General features: G+C 53.8%; 1 protein-coding gene across 3 annotated transcripts in view; it reads left to right on the top strand.

Moving 5' to 3' along the window:
- MTMR4 (myotubularin related protein 4) overlaps positions 1-18,995 on the top strand; it is a 72,069-nt gene that overhangs the window by 40,275 nt on the left and 12,799 nt on the right. For all 3 annotated transcript variants that reach the window (XM_068169250.1, XM_068169252.1, XM_068169251.1), the window contains exons 3-8: positions 394-483; positions 4,121-4,237; positions 5,320-5,402; positions 5,619-5,785; positions 7,322-7,418; positions 14,728-14,841. In XM_068169250.1, coding sequence (XP_068025351.1) covers positions 394-483; positions 4,121-4,237; positions 5,320-5,402; positions 5,619-5,785; positions 7,322-7,418; positions 14,728-14,841 — 668 coding nt within the window. The remainder of the gene's footprint in view (positions 1-393; positions 484-4,120; positions 4,238-5,319; positions 5,403-5,618; positions 5,786-7,321; positions 7,419-14,727; positions 14,842-18,995) is intronic.

Below are 18,995 nucleotides of genomic sequence, written 5' to 3'. Positions count from 1 at the left end.
CCTGTGTTAGGTTGTTTCTGCTGTGGTGTTGTAGTGAAGGCAGTGGGGCAAGGCTTGCTGTGGCAAAGTGCTGTCACAGCATCCCAGCACCCTCTGCATGGGCAGGGGGGATCTGCTTGGCTTTCCCCATGCCACATGTTTGGACAAGATGGGATGTTGAGACCTGCTCCAATCTTTCCCTGTGCTGTGGGTGTTCTGTAACAGCCTGAGGAACTGCTGGGGTGCTGCAGTGCAGGGAGTGGGGTCTGGAGGCAGAGCAGATGCTTCCATGCACGGGTTCAGGGGATCCTCAAGGTGTTGGGGTGCCAGCAGCATCCAGCAGCCTGGCTTTTGGCTTTGTGTACCCCCCGTTGGCTGGGGCCTGTCTCAATGTGTGTTCTGTTTGCACTGCAGGGCGAGGAAGGCCCTCCCAGTTTGGAGTATATCCAGGCCAAGGACTTGTTCCCCCCGAAAGAGCTCGTGAAGGAGGAAGAGTCACTGCAGGTAAGGGAGGAGGCACACCAGGAGGGCTTTGGGGTGCGGCCGGCCGGAGCCCCGAGAGCTGCTCCGCAGCCCAGGCCGCGCTCCGCAGCCTGCGGGCCGGCTGCTGCTGTAGGTCACGCTGGGCCTGGCAGGGCCTGCTGTCTGCCTGGAGGCTGCTGACGGCAGAGCCCTGCCCTGGCCCTGCCTCCCCGGCCCTGCCAAGCCGCTGCCATTCGTGCAGCGCCGCAGCTGCTGCTTGGAAACGCGGCTGGAGCGTGATGCAACACAGAGCTGCTGGCCTGGGCATTCCCTGTCCTCTGCCTGAGCTGCTGCCTGCCTCACGCTGCTGCAGCTTGATGCTCTCGGGCCGGGCCGGGCATCAGGGCCAGGCCGAGCCGCTGCAATGGCTGCTCTGGCCCTAGCACACACTGCTCCTGGCGTTTTCCTGCTGCAGAGCTGTTGGAGAGAAGCCTCCATATGGTGCCAGCCTTCTGCTGCAGCGGGCCCTGAAAAGAGCCCTGGGTGCTGTTGCTGCTGTGCAGCATGGGCATTATCCTGAGCAGGGAGACCTAGGCCTCCAGGTTAGCTTCTGCTGCTACCTTGTCCCAGTGCTCATCCTCCTCCTCCTCTGGCTGGAGCCAGGCTCACCTGATGTGTTTGCTCTGATTGATAGCTGGAGAAGGCCTTTGTGTTCTTCCAAGCTTTCACCTGCCTTCCCCAAGGGACCTTCAGCTGTCCACACAGGTTATCACAGCCCTGCAGGGACCTCCATGGCAAGCAGCCTGCAGGGAACTGCTTCCCTTCCCCAAAAGAACATCTGCAGGACTGAATCCAGAGCTAAGGGCATTCTGCTGAGCATAGCAATCACTGTTTCAGAGCCACACACTGACAGCTGGACTCTGATCTTGGAGGTTTTCTCCAACCTTAATGATTCTGTGGTTCTAGTCTATGACAGCATCTTGGTGCTGATCAAAGCAGGACCTCAATGTAGCCACTCAGAGGAGCAAGGGTGGGCTGAGGAATTGTACAGGGTCAAGGCTGCAGGTCTGTAGCCTGCAGGAGGTGAAGCCACCGAGGCAGCTCTGAGCTCAGACTGCCTGGAGAAAAGCAGAAGCTGCTTTAGCCTTCTGTGTGGAGGCCCATGAAGTTCATCCCCCCCACAAAGGGTAGCTTAGGTTCAGTCAATTGTTATCCTCTTGAAGCCTAAAAGGACAGCCCCAGCCTGATAACAAGCTGGATCCAGGCACCTGTCATTTCATTCCAGGATTCCCCTCTCTCAGATCCTGCAGTTTCACCATCCTGTTTCTGATCCCTCTCCCTTCTGGTGCTGTGTGAGAGAGCCACATAAGCAGAAGGAACACATGCCAGCTATAAACAGCTCTGGCAAGCCTGCAGAGATAAACTGCAGAAACACAGGGAGTGTGTTCTCTTAGCATCAAACAATGAAACCTTCTTCAAGAGCAAGCAGATGCCAGTCTGAGGTGGTTATTTCTGTCCAGCTAACTGAAGAGGGTAGAAGTTTGCATCATTGTCTCTTGCACAGGGAGTCTGCAAGCCAGGAGATCCCAAATTTTTTTAGGCAGCATACACCCCAGCCATGGAAACAGCTCAGCAATAAGGTCTGGTTGGGGCTAATTAGAGTTGTCATGAATTGTTTCATCAGCTGCCCTGTCTGGCAGGCAAAGGCTCTGGCTGAAATGACAAACCTTCCCGACCTTGTTTTGCATCAGTGGTTGCCAACATTTACCTGCTGGAGAGGTGGCACTCAGGGAAGGGAGCAAAGGGAAAAGGGGCTTGGGGAATTTTAGGGCTGTTCTGGGTTTTCTAACACAAGAAAGATCAAACTTGGCCATCTGCCAGGATCCCCTGCTTTAAAAATAGCTGTGGCATGTCTGAGCTGAGAGGGATGAAAGAGAAAGAGACTTGGTTATCTTAATCACTGTTTAAAAGGAACACCTAACACAGGTAACTGCAAACATGGAGTCATGGAAGGGGTTGTGTTGGAAGGGACCTTAAAGGTCATCCAGTCCAAGCCCCCTGTCATGGGCAGGGACACCTCCCACCAGGCCAGGTTGCTCAAGGCCCTGCCTAGCCTGACTTTGAACCCTTAGAGGGGATGGGGCATCCACAACTCCTCTGGGCAGCCTGATCCAGTGTCTCACCACCTTCAAAGTGAAAAACTTCCTTCCATGTGTGGTCTGAATCTCCCTCTTTCAGTTTAAACCATCACCCCTTGGCCTGTCACAACAGGCCCTGCTCAAAAGTCTGCCCCCAGCGTTCTGATTGGTCTCGTTAAGCCCAGAAATGCCACCAGAAGGTCTTCTGGAGCCTTTTCTTCCCCTGGCTGAACAGCACCAACCCTCTCAGCCTGGCCTCGCAGCAGAGGGCTTCCAACCCTCCCAGCATTGCTGTGGCCTCCTCTGGTCCTGCTCCACCAGGTCCCTGTCTGTGCTGAGGACTCCAGAGCTGCCCCAGCACTGCAGGGACGGTCGCAGCAGAGGGGCAGAATGCCCTTCCTGCCCCTGCTGCCCACTCTGCTGGGGAATCAGCCCAGGCCAGGCTGGCTCTGGGCTGGCAGCACTTGGTGCTAACTCATGTGCAGCTTTGCACCCCTAAGTGCTTCTCCACAGGGCTGCTCTCCATCCATCCTCTACCCAGCCTGTATCTGTGCTTTAGATTGCCCTGTGTGCAGGACCTTGTGTGCTTGGCCTTGCTGTACTTGAATAGAGGTTCCTCAGTCACAAATAACCACAGACAGCTTCCCTCAGGGCTGTGCTGGCAGAACATGGGCAATGCTTTGATGCATTTATCACCTGGACTGGTACCAGTGCTGCTAAGAGCTGCCCCCTCCCTTTAAATGACACAGCAGGTGTGTGGATGTGACACTGGCTCGGGGCAGAGGACTGCAGCTGCATGAGGCTCTGCCTGGAGCTGTGCAGAGCACTCCCCAGCTCATGTCCTTTGTTGTACCACTTGTGTCATAGTGTCATAGTATCAGTCAGGGTTGGAAGGGACCACAAGGATCAGCTAGTTCCAACCCCCCTGCCATGGGCAGGGACACCCCACACTAGATCAGCCTCACCAGAGCCTCGTCCAGCCTGGGCTTAAACACCTTCAGGGACAGAGTCTCAACCACCTCCCTGCACAACCCATTCCAGTGCTTCACCACTCTCATGGTGAAGAACCTCCTCAGCTCCAGCCTGAATCTCCCCACCTCCAGCTTCATTCCATTCCCCCTAGTCCTATCACTGCCTGAGATCCTGAGCAGTCCCTCCCCAGCCTTCCTGCAGGCTGTGTCAGGGGTCTGGGTCTGCCCTTCCCAAAAAGCAGGGACTGTAAATCCCTCTGCCCCCATGGAACACCCTCCCTGCCAGATGCCCACACCTAGTTTAGATGGCATTTGTAGTCACAACTCTTCCTCTGCCAGCAGTTCTCCATCAGGAGGTGCTTGTTGGCTCCTGAAGCATCCTTGGGAGGAGCTCCCTCGGCCGGGGCTGGGCAGTGAGGAGCAGTGCTCAGAGAGCACGTTGCTGTGAGTGATTTTTCCCAGCCCCCCCAGAGAGATGCACTGCAGAGGTGGGCAGAAGAGTGGCTCTTGGGATTTCTGGTGTGCAAAGTGCTCTGCCTGTCTGTTGAATGAGTGATGTCTCCCTTCCAGGTGCCATTCACTGTGTTGCAGGGTGAGGGAGTGGAGTATCTGGGCCATGCGAACGACGCCGTGATCGCCATCTCCAACTACCGGCTTCATATCAAGTTCAAGGATTCGGTCATCAATGTAAGTCTGGCTCTGCTTTGCTGCTGCTGCTGCCTCAGCCTTCACCTCTCACAGTGTTTTGTGGGGCACATGAGCCACGTCTGTGCTGTGGGAAGCGTGCCTCTTGAAGGCTGCCAAGCCTGGTGCTGTTGCTAGGTACTGCCGGTCACACAAGCTGCTGCTTTGCTGCTGCGTTGTGGTGCGTGGATTGGGTTTTCCACTGGATAATGATTAGAGCTTTCCTGTGCTGTTCTCTTTAACTTCAAGCACCAAACATGGCAGCTCTAAGACTTGTTGAGGTCTCTAGCAGGCCAGTTTTAGTAAGAATTCTGCCTGGAGAAGCAGGGCAACAAAGGTGATGAAGGGTTTGGAGAGCAAGTCTTAGGAGGAGAGGCTGAGGGAGAAGGAGTTGTTTAGCCTGAAGAACAGAACGCTGAGAGAAGACCTTACTACCTACCTGAAAGGAAGTTGGAGGCTGATGTTGGCCTCTTCTCCCAAGTAACTAATAACAGGACAAAGGAAAATAGCCTCAAGCTGCACCAGGGGAAGTTTAGGTTGGATGTTAGGAAAAATTCCTTCACTGCAAGAGTGGTCAGGGATTGGAGCAGGCTGCCAGGGAGGTGGTGGAGTCACCATCCCTGGAAGTGCTCAGAACACACGTAGATGTGGCACTCTGGGGCATGGTCCAGTAGTCATGGAGGTGTTGGGCAGATGACCTTAAAGTCTTTTCCAACTTTATTGATTCTATGGAGATCAACAACTAAGAGTCAGACAGTGACAGCCTGAGGCTCTCTCCCACTCTCTCTCTCGGCTTCTCATCTTTTTCTTGTTTGTCTCGGGTACCTGTGCTCATCTGGATGTGAGTTAGTCAGGAGCTGGCCCCAGGTGGGAGACTACCCAGGGGCAGAATAGAAATAGAAATCAGAATAGCAATGGTGGCTGCCTGCTGAGTCATGAAGCTTCATGAAGCTGGGAGTGGGTTGGGAACCAGCAGCTGATGACTGCCGCCGGAGCCGTGGCTGCATGACAGGCCCGGGGCAAGGCTGCTCTGTCTGCTGCGTGATCTGCTGGCTCTTCTCATGCCCTACATCTGTCCCTTGCAGGTGCCTTTGAGGATGATGGAGAGTGTGGAGTGTCGGGATATGTTCCAGCTTCACATTGTCTGCAAGGACTCCAAAGTGATCAGGTACCTGCTTTATTGCCCTGCTCTAGGGGCTGCTGCAGTCCAGCTGCCCTCGGAGCTCTGCTCTCACTGCGCTGCCGGGGAACGGAGCTGTCCCCGGCCAGGGCCACTGAGTCTTGCCGCTTCCTTCCTTTTTCCTGGTGAAGTGGAGCAGAGCTCCCTGTCTGTGCCTCTTTGTCTGGGTGGCTCCCTGAGGGTGATTTGCATTTGGGGTTGCAGGTGCCATTTTTCCACCTTCAAGCAGTGCCAGGAGTGGCTGAAGCGGCTGAACCGAGCCATCGCCCGCCCCGCCAAGCCCGAGGACCTCTTTGCGTTTGCCTACCACGCCTGGTGCTTAGGAGTCTGTGTTGATGAGGAGGACCAGCATGCACATCTCTGCCGTCCAGGTAAGCTCCCAGCCTCTCTCCTTCCTGCTCTTCTGTCCAGCAGCACTGCAATGCAGGTGGAACTGTTGTTCATGAACTGATGTCTGGCCATGCCTTAAGCTCTGCTTAGCCGTAGCCCAAGTTCATCGCAGGTTGAAAGAGACTTCCAAGATCATCAAGTCCAACCAATCACCCAACCCTGTCTAATCAACTAGACCATGGAACTAAGTGCCTCATCCAGGCTCTTCTTAAAACAACTTCAGGGATGTTGACCCCACCACCTCCCTGGGCAGCACATTCCAATGGCCAATCTCTCTTTCTGTGTAGAATTTCTTCCTCACCTCCAGCCTAAACCTCCCCTGGCACAGCTTGAGACTGTGTCCTCATGTTCTGGCGCTGCTTGCCTGGGAGAAGAGACCAACCCCCACGTGGCTACAACCTCCCTTCAGGTAGACAGCAAGAAGGTCTCCCCTGAGCCTTCTCTCCAGGCTAAGCAACCCCAGCTCCCTCAGCCTCTCCTCATAGAGCTTATGCTCCAGACCCCTCCCCAGCTTTGTTGCCCTTCTCTGGACTGGATAGTAAACATCATCAACCTTGAGACTTCATAATTGGTAAGAGCTCATCTGCTCCTCATCACTGACACTCAAATGCTGTGACATTCCTGTGATCAGGTCCGTGGAGGTGCCTGGCTCCTCCTTGGACAGGCACAAAGCCAATCGTTGAATCCATAGAGAAAAGCAGAGTGCCGGTGGTGCCCTCGTGTGGCCTGGGAGCTTCCATCAGGCAACACAAAGTTCACTTGCAGTTTGCATTGTCTTTAAACAGCTTCATCATAGTATCAGTCAGGGTTGGAAGGGACCACAAGGATCATCTAGTTCCAACCCCCCTGCCATGGGCAGGGACACCCCACACTAGATCAGCCTGGCCAGAGCCATCCAGCCTGGGCTTAAACACCTCCAGGGACAGGGCCTCAACCACCTCCCTGCACAACCCATTCCAGGGCTTCACCACTCTCATGGGGAAGAACTTCCTCCTCCCCTCCAGCCTGAATCTCCCCACCTCCAGCTTCATTCCATTCCCCCTAGTCCTGATATCCTGACTGATACTATGATACTGCTTGACACTGGAGGAGCAAAGGCACCCAGGGTTTGCAAGGCAAGGATAAAACATGAGCCTAACCCTGTGTTAGCCTCTGAGAGCTGTCTGGATGAAGGAGCTGCCTGGGCTGGCTGCTCAGTACTCCTCTGCCCTGTGGTTTCTGGTGGCCACTTTGGAAGCCAACTCTGTCAGAAGGGCAGAAGTGGATTAAGTTAACACCCTCCCCACTCCCACACAGATGTGAGAAGGCTTTTCCCCTGCTGCCTTGGAGGCTGAGAGGTGACTTGATAAAATAAGCCCAGGAGCTCCCATGAGGTTCTCCGGCCTCTGAAGCAAGTTCCCTGCCATCCAGCTGTGCTGTGGTGTCTCTCCAGCCTGTGCTAGTTGCTGTGGAGTTGCCACTCACATTTTCAGGCATCTGCTTAGCCATCAGTGCTGTTCTCTGCTCTGTCCCTGCAGGAGACCACGTGAAATACCGATTTGAGATGGAGCTGGTGAGGATGGGCTTTGACTTGCAGAACGTCTGGCGTGTCTCTGACATCAACAACAATTACAAGTGAGTCTTTCACCACCCTTCTCTCCTCTTCCCTTGCCTTCTTGCCTTCACAATCCCTCTGCAGAGCAGTGGGTGACTCAGACTCCAGCTAATCCTCCTTCCTGGCCTGGGCAGATCAGCATATGTGAGCCAGATCCCCTTTCTTTCCACCTCTCACATCATGGAACTGGAGAAGGAGCACAGCTCAAACAGCAGAGCTAGCAACAGCTGTGAATGCTGACTCAGGTAGTTTGTAGTGTGGTGGCCATAATTTAGTCCTGATGACAGCTGGGGAGTCTTGGAGGAGCCATCCATTGTGGGCTTGCCTTTCTGGTCAGCCCTTCTCTCAGATGTTTTGTTCTGTTTGAAGTTAAAACCCCAAAGTTTTCAGAGTTGCTCAGCTCTGAGGAACGGGGATGAGCCAGGGGAGGGTTGTCAGGGTGCTCAGAGAATGAGTGAGCCTTGCTTGATCTGGTGCAGAGGAGGCTAAGGGCTGATGATCTACTGCAGTGTGCAGCTGCTGGAAGGGCATTTAGAAGGGTGATGGAGTGAGGCTCTGCTGACAGCATCCACTTCTGGGCTCTCCAGTTCAGGAAGGAGAGGGAACTGCTTGAGAAGGCCCAGCAAAGGGCTACAAAGGTGATGAGGGGACTGGAACATCTCTTGTGAAGAAAGGCTTGAGGGACTTGGGGCTTTTTAGCCTGGAGAAGAGCAGACTGAGGGGGGGATCTTATCAATGATGATCAATAAATGGTGGGTGTCAGGAGGATAGGACCAGGCTTTATGTAGTGGTGCCCAGTGACAGGAGAAGGGGTAACAGGCACAAATTTGAGCAGAGGAAGCTCCATCTGAACATGAGGAGGAGCTTCTTCTGAGGGTGGTGGAGCACTGGGACAGGCTGCCCAGAGAGGTGGTGGAGTCTCCATCTCTGGTTCAAAACCCACCTGGACCCATGTGGGGATTGGACTGGATCATCTCCAGAGGTCCCTTCCAATCCTTATCATTGTGTGACAGTGGCAAGGTGACTGAACAAGAGACAGCAGCCACAGGGTGCAGCTTGGGATGTGTTCACACTGGACATGGGAGAGGGGAAAATCCTTCCTCAGGCAGATTCCCAGAGAGGTGCTGGAGGTGTTGGCATTTCAGGTGTTGGAGGACACCCCAGGTTGGTGCAGAGCTCTCTAGAAGGCCTTTCCCACCAGCATGTCAGTGATTCCAGCCTGCCTCCTAATCCTGGAGGAGAGCTGCTGCTCTGGCTGGCTGCAGCATTAAGCCAGCAGGATTTGATTCAGCTTTGACAGAGGCTTTCATGTCTGCATTCCCTGTAATGCCTTTCTTCAAGCCACTGGTATCCATCAGTCTTAACCAGTAAAGGCATCCCCACCACCTGCAGACTGGGCAGTTCCAGGTCACCAGTTCCTGGTGGAGACCTTGAGAAGCCCTGGGGACGTCCCAGTGGAGTTTTGCAGTTTGCTGTCTGTCCTCTTCTCTCTTCCTCAGGATTCCAGGCAGCAGGCACTACATTTGGGGGTTGAATTACAGTTGCTGCTGGGCCACACAGACCACATCATTGCTCTTGGGCTCTTAGCATGACTTTGGTGGCATTTACAGCTTCTCCAGGCATGACAAATAAAACTTGGCTTCCTGAACTGTTGAGCTTTAAAGTGTGCAACCCCTGGATCCCTGCCCTAGGTAGAGCCTTCTACCTGTCTTGGAGAGCAGTTGGGCTAGATTTTAGGATGTGGTTCCCCCTGACTGCTTCAGAAAGCTCAGCTTAGCCTGGCCATTTGTGGTTCACTTCCCAGGCAGCAGCACACAGCAATCAGCCAGCTTCTCTAAAGACAGATGTTTTCATTTCCAGCCCAGCCAGGGAAGGAAGAACTTGAAGCAGACCTCAGTGAGCTGCCTGCAGGCCTTGGTTAGCTTTCCTCCACCTGCTGAGTTTTCTACCTGGGCATCCTGGCACAGGTCACAGCTTCCTGCAGACACCCAGATCTCAAAGGTGGTGTAATTTGACTTGTGCAACTCAGAAACCTGTTCTTCCCTTGCCACTTTGGGGAGTGTGTCTTGAATTCCTGCCTTGGCTTTTGATCGTTCCCACCTGCCTCTATTCACAGGGATCCGGTTACTCTTTAACTGTTTATAGGCCTTTTATCTTTGATTTCCCAGCACTGGCAAAACAGTGCTGTTACAGACAGGATACTCCAAGGGAATGGCTTTGTTCAGTGCCTTTCAAGTCTGCTCTGAGATGTCCTTATCTGGGAACTATTACCTTCTTCCTGGTGACAGCATCATAAAATGAGAGCAATACAAGCATATCATAACCACCCCTTTGGCCTCACAGGAGTCTGCTCTTCCAGCATGCACTGATCATAAAAGCAGTCCATGATCTCTGCAGGGCTCTCACATTTCCAGGCATCTCTGCACCCAGAGGCATGGACACAGCCTGCACTCCCCATCTGCTGCACCCATGCTGCCCGAGACTGGAGCTGTTCCCTGTCAGCCTGAGCAGCAGTCACCTCTGCCTCAGCCTCCATGCTCATTGACATGGACTCACAGAATGCATCTGGCTGGAGGGGACCTTTGAAGGTCACCTTGTCCAATCCCCCCTACAGTGAGCAAGGACATCTCCAACTACATCAGGGCCCCATCAAGTCTGACCTTGAATGTCTGCAGGGGTGGGGCCTCCACTACACCTCTGGACAACCTCTTCAGTATTTCAATACTCTCACTGTGCAGAACTTCCTCCTGATACCCAATCTAAATCTCCCCTGCTCCAGTTTCAAACCATTGCCTCTCATCCTGTTATCACAAGGCCTTCTTAAAGGTCCCTCCCCAGCTTTCTTGTAGCCCCCTTCAGGCACTGGAAAGGTGCTCTAATGTCTCCCTGGAGCCTTCTCTTCTCCAGGCTAAACAACCCCAACTCTCCCAGCCTCTCCCCATAGGAGAGGTTCTTCAGTCACCTTTGTGGCCCCCTCTGGACCTTCACCAGCTCCCTTTTTATCTCCTTTCCATGTGGCACAAGCATGGCTCCCTTTGCTGTGAAAAATGATCACTGAAGTTCTGTTCCTCTTCCCCCCTCCCCTCTCCCTGTGCCTCCTTCCTCTTCCCCCCTCCCTGTGCCTCCTTCCTCTTGCCCCCTCCCTGTGCCTCCTTCCTCTTCCCCCCTCCCTGTGCCTCCTTCCTCTTCCCCCCTCCCTGTGCCTCCTTCCTCTTCCCCCCTCCCTGTGCCTCCTTCCTCCTCCCCCCTCCCTGTACCCCCTTCCTCTTCCCCCCACAAACCAACCAACACCCCCAGCAAGCAATGCTCCCTCCCCCCTCCAAACCAAAACCAAAGCACCACAGCACAGCTCAAAAGAAACCCCTTTCTGGAAATCCCTGCCCAGGCAGCCCCCTGAGCTGTATCTGCTCATTCTGCCTGGGGAGGTGGTGGAGTCCCCAGCCCTGGAGGTGTTCAAGAGGAGATTGGATGTGGCACTTGGAGCCATGGGTTAGTTAGTCAGGAGGTGTTGGGTGACAGCTTGGACTTGATGATCTCTGAGGTCTTTTCCAGCCGAAATGGAATGGGAATAGGAATTGGAATGGAATAGAAATGGGAATAGGAATAGGAATGGGAATAGGAATGGGAATGGAATAGGAATGGGAATAGGAATTGAATGGAAAAGGAATGGGAATAGGAATTGGAATAGGAATGGGAATGGAATAGGAATGGGAATGGAATAGGAATGGGAATAGGAATTGAATGGGAATGGAATAGAATAGACCAGGTTAGAAGAGACCTTCAAGATCATTGCATCCAACCTCTCACCCAACACCACCTGATCAACTAACCCATGGCACCAAGCACCCCATCAAGTCTCCTCCTAAATGCCCCCAACGATGGTGACTCCACCACATTCTTTGATTCTATGATTCCCTGGTGTTTCCAGGGAGCTCCTGGTGGCTGGTGGATGCTCCACCACCTCCCTCCACCAAGCCCCTGGTGACTCCTCCCAGGTGCCCCATGTTTACCCTCACCCCAGCACAGCTCGTTGCTGTGCGCAGCAGTCAGGCTCCAGCGGTTTCCCACCTTGGCCCCAGAGACCTCCTTTAGCAACCTGCCAGCCTGTTTGCCACCTCTCATTCCTCTGTTGCCCAGCCAAGGTAAGCAATAGCTTACACAGCCCCGTTAATCATCCACCTGGGGTGTGGCAGGGCTTGCTGGAGAAGTGTGCAGCATTTGTCTGGTCCTGCTGGTTGCTTCCTTCTCCTCCTGAGCAGGTTGCTCAGCAGACTTGCTCCAAAGCTTCCCCTGCAGAAGTTTCCACCTTGAGCCCTCCTTGTGCATTGTAGGGTTAGGTCTGGAAGCTTTGGGGATTTTGTTGAGAAGGGCAAGGAGGCTGGGGAGGGGTCTGGAGCACAGCCCTGGGAGGAGAGGCTGAGGGAGCTGGGGTTGCTTAGCCTGGAGAAGAGGAGGCTCAGGGGAGACTTTCTTGCTCTCTCCAACTCCCTGAAGGGAGGTTGTAGCCAGGTGGGGGTTGGTCTCTTCTCCCAGGCAAGCAGCACCAGAACAAGAGGACACAGTCTCAAGCTGTGCCAGGGGAGGGTTAGGCTGGAGGTGAGGAAGAAGTTCTTCATAGAAATAGAGACTGGCCATTGGGATGTGCTGCCCAGGGAGGTGGTGGAGTCCCCATCCCTGGAGGTGTTCAAGAGAGGATTGGATGTGGTGTTCAGTGCCATGGTTTAGTTGATTAGATGGTGTTGGGTGAGAGGTTGGACTTGATGATCTTGAAGGTCTCTTCCAACCTGGTCTGGTCTGGTCTATTCTATTCTATTCTATTCTAGATTCTTCTGCTGAACATCAACACAAAAACTTCTGACTTTTCTGCTGGGGTCTTCAGTATGGTTGGGCTTGAAAGGGATCCCTGGAGATCATCCAGTCCAACCCCCCCATGCAGGGTCACCCATAGCAGCTTGCCCAGGATCACAGTGGCCCAGGGGGGTTAGAATCTCTCCAGAGGAGACTCCACAACCTCTCTGGGCAGCCTGCTCCAGGCCTCCAGCACCCTCACACCAAACAGCTTGCTGCTCCTGCTCAGATGGAATCTCCTGGGTTCCAGTTTGTGCCCATTGCCCCCTGGCTTGTCACTGGGCACCACTGACAAAAGTCAGGCCCCAGCCTATTGCCCCCTCCCTTTTAGCTCTTGCTGAGCATTGATCAGATCCCCTCTGGGGCTGTTCTTCTCCAGGCTCAACAGCCCCAGGTCTTTCCTCCCCCTTTCCACCTCACAGATCTCCAGACCTCCCAGCATCTTCACAGCCTCCATTGTACTCTCCTTGTAGTTCCCTGTCTCTTGCACTGGGGAGCCCAGAACTGGACCCAGAGCTCCAGCTGTGGCCTTTCTGCAGCAGAGCTGAGTGGGAGAAGAGCATCCTTTGAGCTGCTGGCCACTCTAGTTGGGGTTGCCCTTGCTGACTGCAGGGGGTTTGGACTAGATGACCTCTAGATGTTCCTTCCAACCCAATGCATCCTATGATTCTTGATCTCCTTGCCTGTTTTGTGTGCCCTGCTTCAATCTGGCTGAACTCCTTGAGGCTATCCTGTGTGATACCTGAGTTTGGTTGAATTCCATCTTCTTGTTTCCAGAGTTTTAGTGATTTCATTCCTAGAAGCTGTGCTCCTGAAGCTCTTCTGTCCTGACTCTACAAATTGGGAAGTGCTGGGCACCCCCTGTAGTGTTTCATCTGAAGTGTCAGGAAATGGCTTCCCTTTCCATTTCAGTGGAGCCCATTCCTGTGTAGACTCCAGAAGTTCCTCCAGATCCTGACAGGTCCTAACCCTCTCCCCTCATACCTTCATTCTCAGTCACACTTCAGTGCTGCTCTAATTTCCTGACAGACTTTCCACATGGAATCTGAGGCACTTCAGAGACATCCAAGCCTAGACATCCTGCCACAGACATCCTGGCTTTCAGCTTCTTAACCTGACAGCTTTAATTTTGCCTCTTGGATTCCTCACCTTGTTGTTCTTATCCCACAGACCAGCCTTGCTTTCTGCCTGGGGCTCTCTGAGAGGCTGTCTAGACACTGTGTGAAGTAGCATCTTCTAAGGTGGCAGGCAGCAGCACAGACTATATCACATTAGGTGCTGTACCATACCTCTTGCCACCAGGTGAGATATCCTGGGCTTGGGGGAGCATCAGCCCACCCTCTGGAGCTTGCTGCTGAGTAGTTTCATCCCTCTCAGTTTGCTTCTCATTTACCCTGAAACATTCCTTCTGAATGATGTGGGTCACAGCCCAGAGCTAGAGCTGCTCTTTGATGTTCCTTGCCCTGTCCAAGGAGTGTGTGCTGGAGCTCAGGTGCTTCAGTGTCCAGGCAGTGCTCTGTCTTTGCAGCCTGTGACCTGCCCTGCTTGCAGCTCTGTGCTGCAGCCAGAAAGGCAGTGACAGAGGCTGCAGTAACCAGCTACCCCCTGTGCTCCTTGATTCTCACCTCTGCCTCATTTCACTCCCGTTGCTCCCTCTTCTTCTCCCCAACACACTGGTTGGCTTGTCCCCCTCTTGCCCTTGGCTCCCCCCTCTTGCCCTTGGCTCCCCCCTCTTGCCCTTGGCTCCCCCCTCTTGCCCTTGGCTCCCCCCTCTTGCCCTTGGCTCCCCCCTCTTGCCCTTGGCTCCCCCCTCTTGCCCTTGGCTCCCCCCTCTTGCCCTTGGCTCCCCCCTCTTGCCCTTGGCTCCCCCCTCTTGCCCTTGGCTCCCCCCTTGCCCTGCTACTGATGGATTTGGGGTTGGGACAACCTGACCTGCAATGCTTCCAGGGATGGGGCACCTCCCACCTCTCTGGGCAGCCTGGCCTAGGGTCTTACCACCCTCATGCATGAAGTTTCTGCCTTTTCTAGTCTAAATCTCCCCTCATGTAGATGTGTGAAGCTGGCCAGTGGTGACCTGTTGTCTGCAAGCCAGAAAGTGGCAGACCCACATTTCCCAGAGGCTGCTTCTGGGTTTGCCTGTGCTGCAAGAAAGCCAAAATCCCACAGAAAGCAATGACAGTTCCCCTGAACCCTCAAGAATTCTTCCATCCAGGGGGTGATCTGAAGGCATCCTTGGGAAGGACTGGGGTACTTAGTGTGGGCCTGGAGGTCAGGCCTAAGATTGCCATCAGGGATGAGCTGGGAGAAGATAAATTTTGAGTCACTTTTCCCATGCTGAGACAGCTACAAAGAGGAAGAGCCATGGGCCTGCATGCCAAGCTTGGGAAATGTGAGCTGCTCCTCTCTTCTCTCTGCAGGCCTCTGGGATACAGCTTTCTGCTTGCCAAGTCCTCATCTTGCCTTCCTCTTTCTGTCTTCCAGGCTCTGTTCCAGTTACCCTCAGAAGCTGCTGGTCCCTGTCTGGATCACAGACAAGGAGCTAGAGAATGTGGCCTCATTTAGGTCGTGGAAGAGGATCCCTGTGGTGGTCTACAGGTAAATGCAGAACCCAAGCAGTGCTTTGCCCATGGGCTTCACACAGATGTGGGGCTTCTCTGCTGCTGCAGCTCTGCTCATGGAAGAGTTGAGTACTTCCCCACTGTTAGCTGGGCACACTGAGTTTCCCCCAGACCCACCACAGTCCTCCCAGAAAGCTGGGGACAGTCTTTTGAGCAGGGCCTGTTGTGACAGGACAAGGGCTGAAGGCTTCAACTAAAAGGCAGCAGCTTTAGATTAGAGAGGAGGAAGGAAATCATTTTATAGTCAGGTTGGTGAGAGCCTGGCCCAGGTTGCCCAGGGAGGTGAGAGATGCCCCAGGCCTGGAACCATTGCAGGTTAGGTTGTTTGGGGCTGTAAGCAACCTGCTCTGGCTGCAGATGTCCCTGCTGGGTGCAGGGGGGTTGGACTGGCTGGCCTTTAAAAGTCCCTTCCCACCCAACCCTGGGGGTGTGAATCTCTAGGTGCCACTTGGAAAGACATCTCAGCCCCCATGAGCCTGCTTGGCTGGTCCTGCTCTCACCAAGCTGTTCAGGCCTGGCCTTTTAGTACCCAGAAGCAAATCACTTCTGTTTTGACTGAGTTCTGAGAGTTTTGACAGCCTTCAGATAACAGAATGAAAATGTTTGCATGTGGCTGAGCTTTGTTGATTCAATAGCTGGTAAATGTTTCCTGGCCAACCTTCCAAAAGTAACCTGTACAGGAGGCTAGGCCCAAATGAAACTGAGTCTTGGAGGGTAGGGGAGGTGATCTCACATCAAAGAGCCCTCCTGGGAGACTGTAGGAGGCTGCTTGCATAGGTGCATGCTGGAAAACACATGAAATGGTTTCTAGGATAGCAAGCTTAGAGCAGCCCTCCAGTACCTGAAGAGGGCTTAGAAGAAAGCTGGAAAGGGACTTTTGACAAGGGCTTGTAGTGATAGGATGAGGGGGAATGGATGGAAGCTTCAGGAGAGGAGATTTGGCCTGGAGATGAGGAGGAAATTCTTTACAGTGGGGTTGGTGAGACACTGGAGCAGGTTGCCCATGGAAGCTTGAGTAGAGGAGATTTGAGCTGGAGATGAGGAGGAAATTCTTTACAGTGGGGTTGGTGAGACACTGGAGCAGGTTGCCCAGGGAGCTTGTGGATGCCTCATCCCTGGAGGTGTTCAAAGCCAGCTTGGATGAGGCCCTGAGCAAGCTGGGCTGGTGGAAGGTGTCCCTGCCCATGGCAGGGGGGGTTAAATCTCTTAAGGTCCCTTCGAACCTAAACCATTCTTTGAATCTTATCAATTGCCAAATGCAAGCATAGGGAAACAAACAAAACCCCCCACAGACAAGCTACAAAGAGACAAACACACACCCCCCAACCAACAGCACAGCCAAAACCTTGGCAAACAGCAGAGCTTCACCACAAAGGACAGCTCTGGGAAGTACAAGAGGCAGGGAGTTTCCACCTCCATTAACTCAGCATCTTCCTGTGCCCTGGTTTGCTGGCAGAGGATGCTGTGTTAGGTCTAGGAAAACCTCAGTTCCCCAGCAGAGCAGTAGGGAGTGCTGCTTATCTCCTGGAGCCTTTCCCACCTTGCAGCCAAGTCAGCTAAGAAGTTAATTGTTTCTGTGATTGCTTTTGCTAAAAATGGCCTGGCCCTGGAGCCTGGCCCAGTGTGGCTTCCCACCCTGGGCCACAGCCAGCTCTTTTGGCTCCTTACACAATTATTTTGTTCCTTGCTTGGTATTATGACTCTGATGGTACCTGGTAATTTACAGGCTGAGCTGCAACCCTTTGCAGCCTGGGATCAGATTAGAAGATGCTGACAAGCCATGGGACAAGATGGGACAAGTGCCTGCCCAGATGGCTCTCATTTCCCTGAGCTCTTTAGCCTTCACCTTCTGGCCAGGAGGGGCTGTGAGGGCCATGGTCCCTTCTGGAAGGGGAGGGAATGGAAAGCCTCACTCCTGGGTCTTCCTCCTCACTCCTAGCTCAGGAGAGTGGGGGCAGCTGGGCTCAGGTGCAGGCATCTCAGCAACTCTGTAACCCCAGGGGTGTTTGGTAGACTTGAGAGCTTTTGGAGACAAAGGCTGAGCCCAGAGCCAGTCAGGTCTGTAAGAGATGACAGCAAAGGTCCCATACAATCAGTTCTCCCTAATTTGGCTCTTAAGCAGAAGCTCAGGTCCCCACCTCTGAGTCCTTGGTGGAGATGCACAGGGAAGGTGCAGGAGTCTCCAGGCACCTTCACTCCTAAAGCCAGGCAGAGGCTGCAGTTATTTAGCTGACTACAGAGGCAGCCAGGCACTGTGAGCCAGCAGCTCCTTGTCAGCCCTGTCTGCACAGCCCCCTTCAGGAGACCTTGGGACCACGTTAGCAGGATTGCTCCTCACCGATGCTTGGCAACACCTTAGCCTCTCTTCATGCTACAGTGGCTGCCAGGGAGGACAGCAGTGTCCAAATAGTGGACACTGCTCCAGCCCTGTGGCTGAGTGCTTGGTCTCAGGCTGTCAGGTCATGCCAGAGAGAGCCAGGAGCTTAACCTAGGAGCTTGGGAAGTGAAAGCCCTTGCAAACATGCATCACAGTTGGGAACCTGCAGGTGACAGCTCTGCAAACCCTCCCTCAGCTCTTTCTTGTGTTTTGAGGTGAGCTGCTTGACTTTGCAGTGTGGATGAGTGTTCTTAGCCCAGCAAATGACAGAGAGGGCACTTGAGAGATGTTCCTTGGTGCTTTCTGGAGGAAGTGGCAGGTCCTGGAAGTGTCTGGATGTACTCTGGCTGTCTGCTCTGAGTGAGTCTTAACCCCCAGGAACACCTCATGCTCCAGCTCTGGTTTCAGAAAGGATCTCCAGTCACACAGGCTAGACAGAGGAGCCCCAAGAGAGGCTTTTTGTCCCTGTGAGTTGAAACACCATGGCCCCTTCTGCCATGCCAGTTACAAGGCAGGAGCTGCTTTGTCCTGGAGGGAAAACCCCCACAAAAATCCCTGCTGAGACCAGACCTGAAATGCTTCATGTGCCCATGCTGAGGACCCTGGCAGGAGAATGCAGTCAAGCTCTGGGCTCTCCCCTGACCTGGGAAGCTCCCTGCAAGCTGACTTGTGGTTTTGGGCTGTCCACAGGCATCTGCTGTGCTTCCTGCTGGCTGATGACTTCATGCTCACCCCATGCTGCCCATATTTCCTTGTGTTTATTGACATCTCATTGCACCTCCTGAAACAGGCTACCTCAAGGCCAACCTCTCCCCAGTGTTTGTGGCAGCACTGAGAAGTTTGTGCTGCCAGGAAGAATTTTTCTCCTGAGCTCAGGATGACTCTTTGGCAGTGACTGTGGTGTTGCATTAAGCAGGCTCCCTCTGACTTCAGGTGGCCTACACTGCTCAGCTGGTGTTCTACCCTCTGCACCCCAAAACAGTGCCAGCTGATCCAAGCAGGCTGTTGGGAGCAGTCCCTGGCACAGCACCTGCATCTCCCCAGAACGTGCTCAGGCACTGTCTGGGAAGGTGCTGGTTGGCACAGGCCAGGGTCTGTGGGTGTGCTAACAAACAAGCTTGGATGATCACAGCCTGGTGCTGAGGTCCACACCTTGGCTCTGTTTCATTTACTAGTATAAACAAAGCCACTGCTGCTGTCTCCAGCAGCCATCCTTGAGTGATCCTGCAGCCAGGAATAGATCTCCTGGGAGTGACTGCTCTGTGTCACCTTGCAACACTGAGCAGCAGCAGCAGCAGAGGAGGGCATTGGAAGGAAAAGGACCTCAGGCTGTGTGGAGGTCTTCAGCTTGAAGTCTTCATCAGCACTGTCTGTGAGATGTCCCTGATGGTCATACATTTTCTGTGCTGATTGAGGTGCCTCAGGAGAGGTCTTTGAGAAGCAAAAGCATTCCTGCAACCCACAGCAGGTGCTGGTGAGGCTCTGTGCACCACTGCTAGAGGGATCCAAAGCCTTGGACATGAGCAGGCACTGTGGGACAGCAGAGCCCCCTCAGAGAGTGGCAGCATGGGAGAGACCTTCCAGAGGGCTTCTGATAGCCATCACTGGCAGCTGAACAGCCCTTGAGTGATGGGTTGAGGCTTGTGCTAGTGTGAGGTGGGATCTAGAGGTGTTGCCTCCCCTACTTTGCCACCAATGCAACCTTTTCAGAGGTGGTGACCTACAAATCAATAGTTGGATGTGGCTTGTCAAGA

Source organism: Melanerpes formicivorus, unplaced genomic scaffold (genome assembly GCF_026170545.1).
Source record: "Melanerpes formicivorus ecotype bairdi unplaced genomic scaffold, bMelFor1.0.p_v2 SCAF_173, whole genome shotgun sequence".
NCBI lineage: Eukaryota > Metazoa > Chordata > Aves > Piciformes > Picidae > Melanerpes > Melanerpes formicivorus.
The sequence above is the reverse complement of the archived record's forward strand: the minus strand, read 5'-3'. Positions and strand labels throughout refer to the sequence as shown.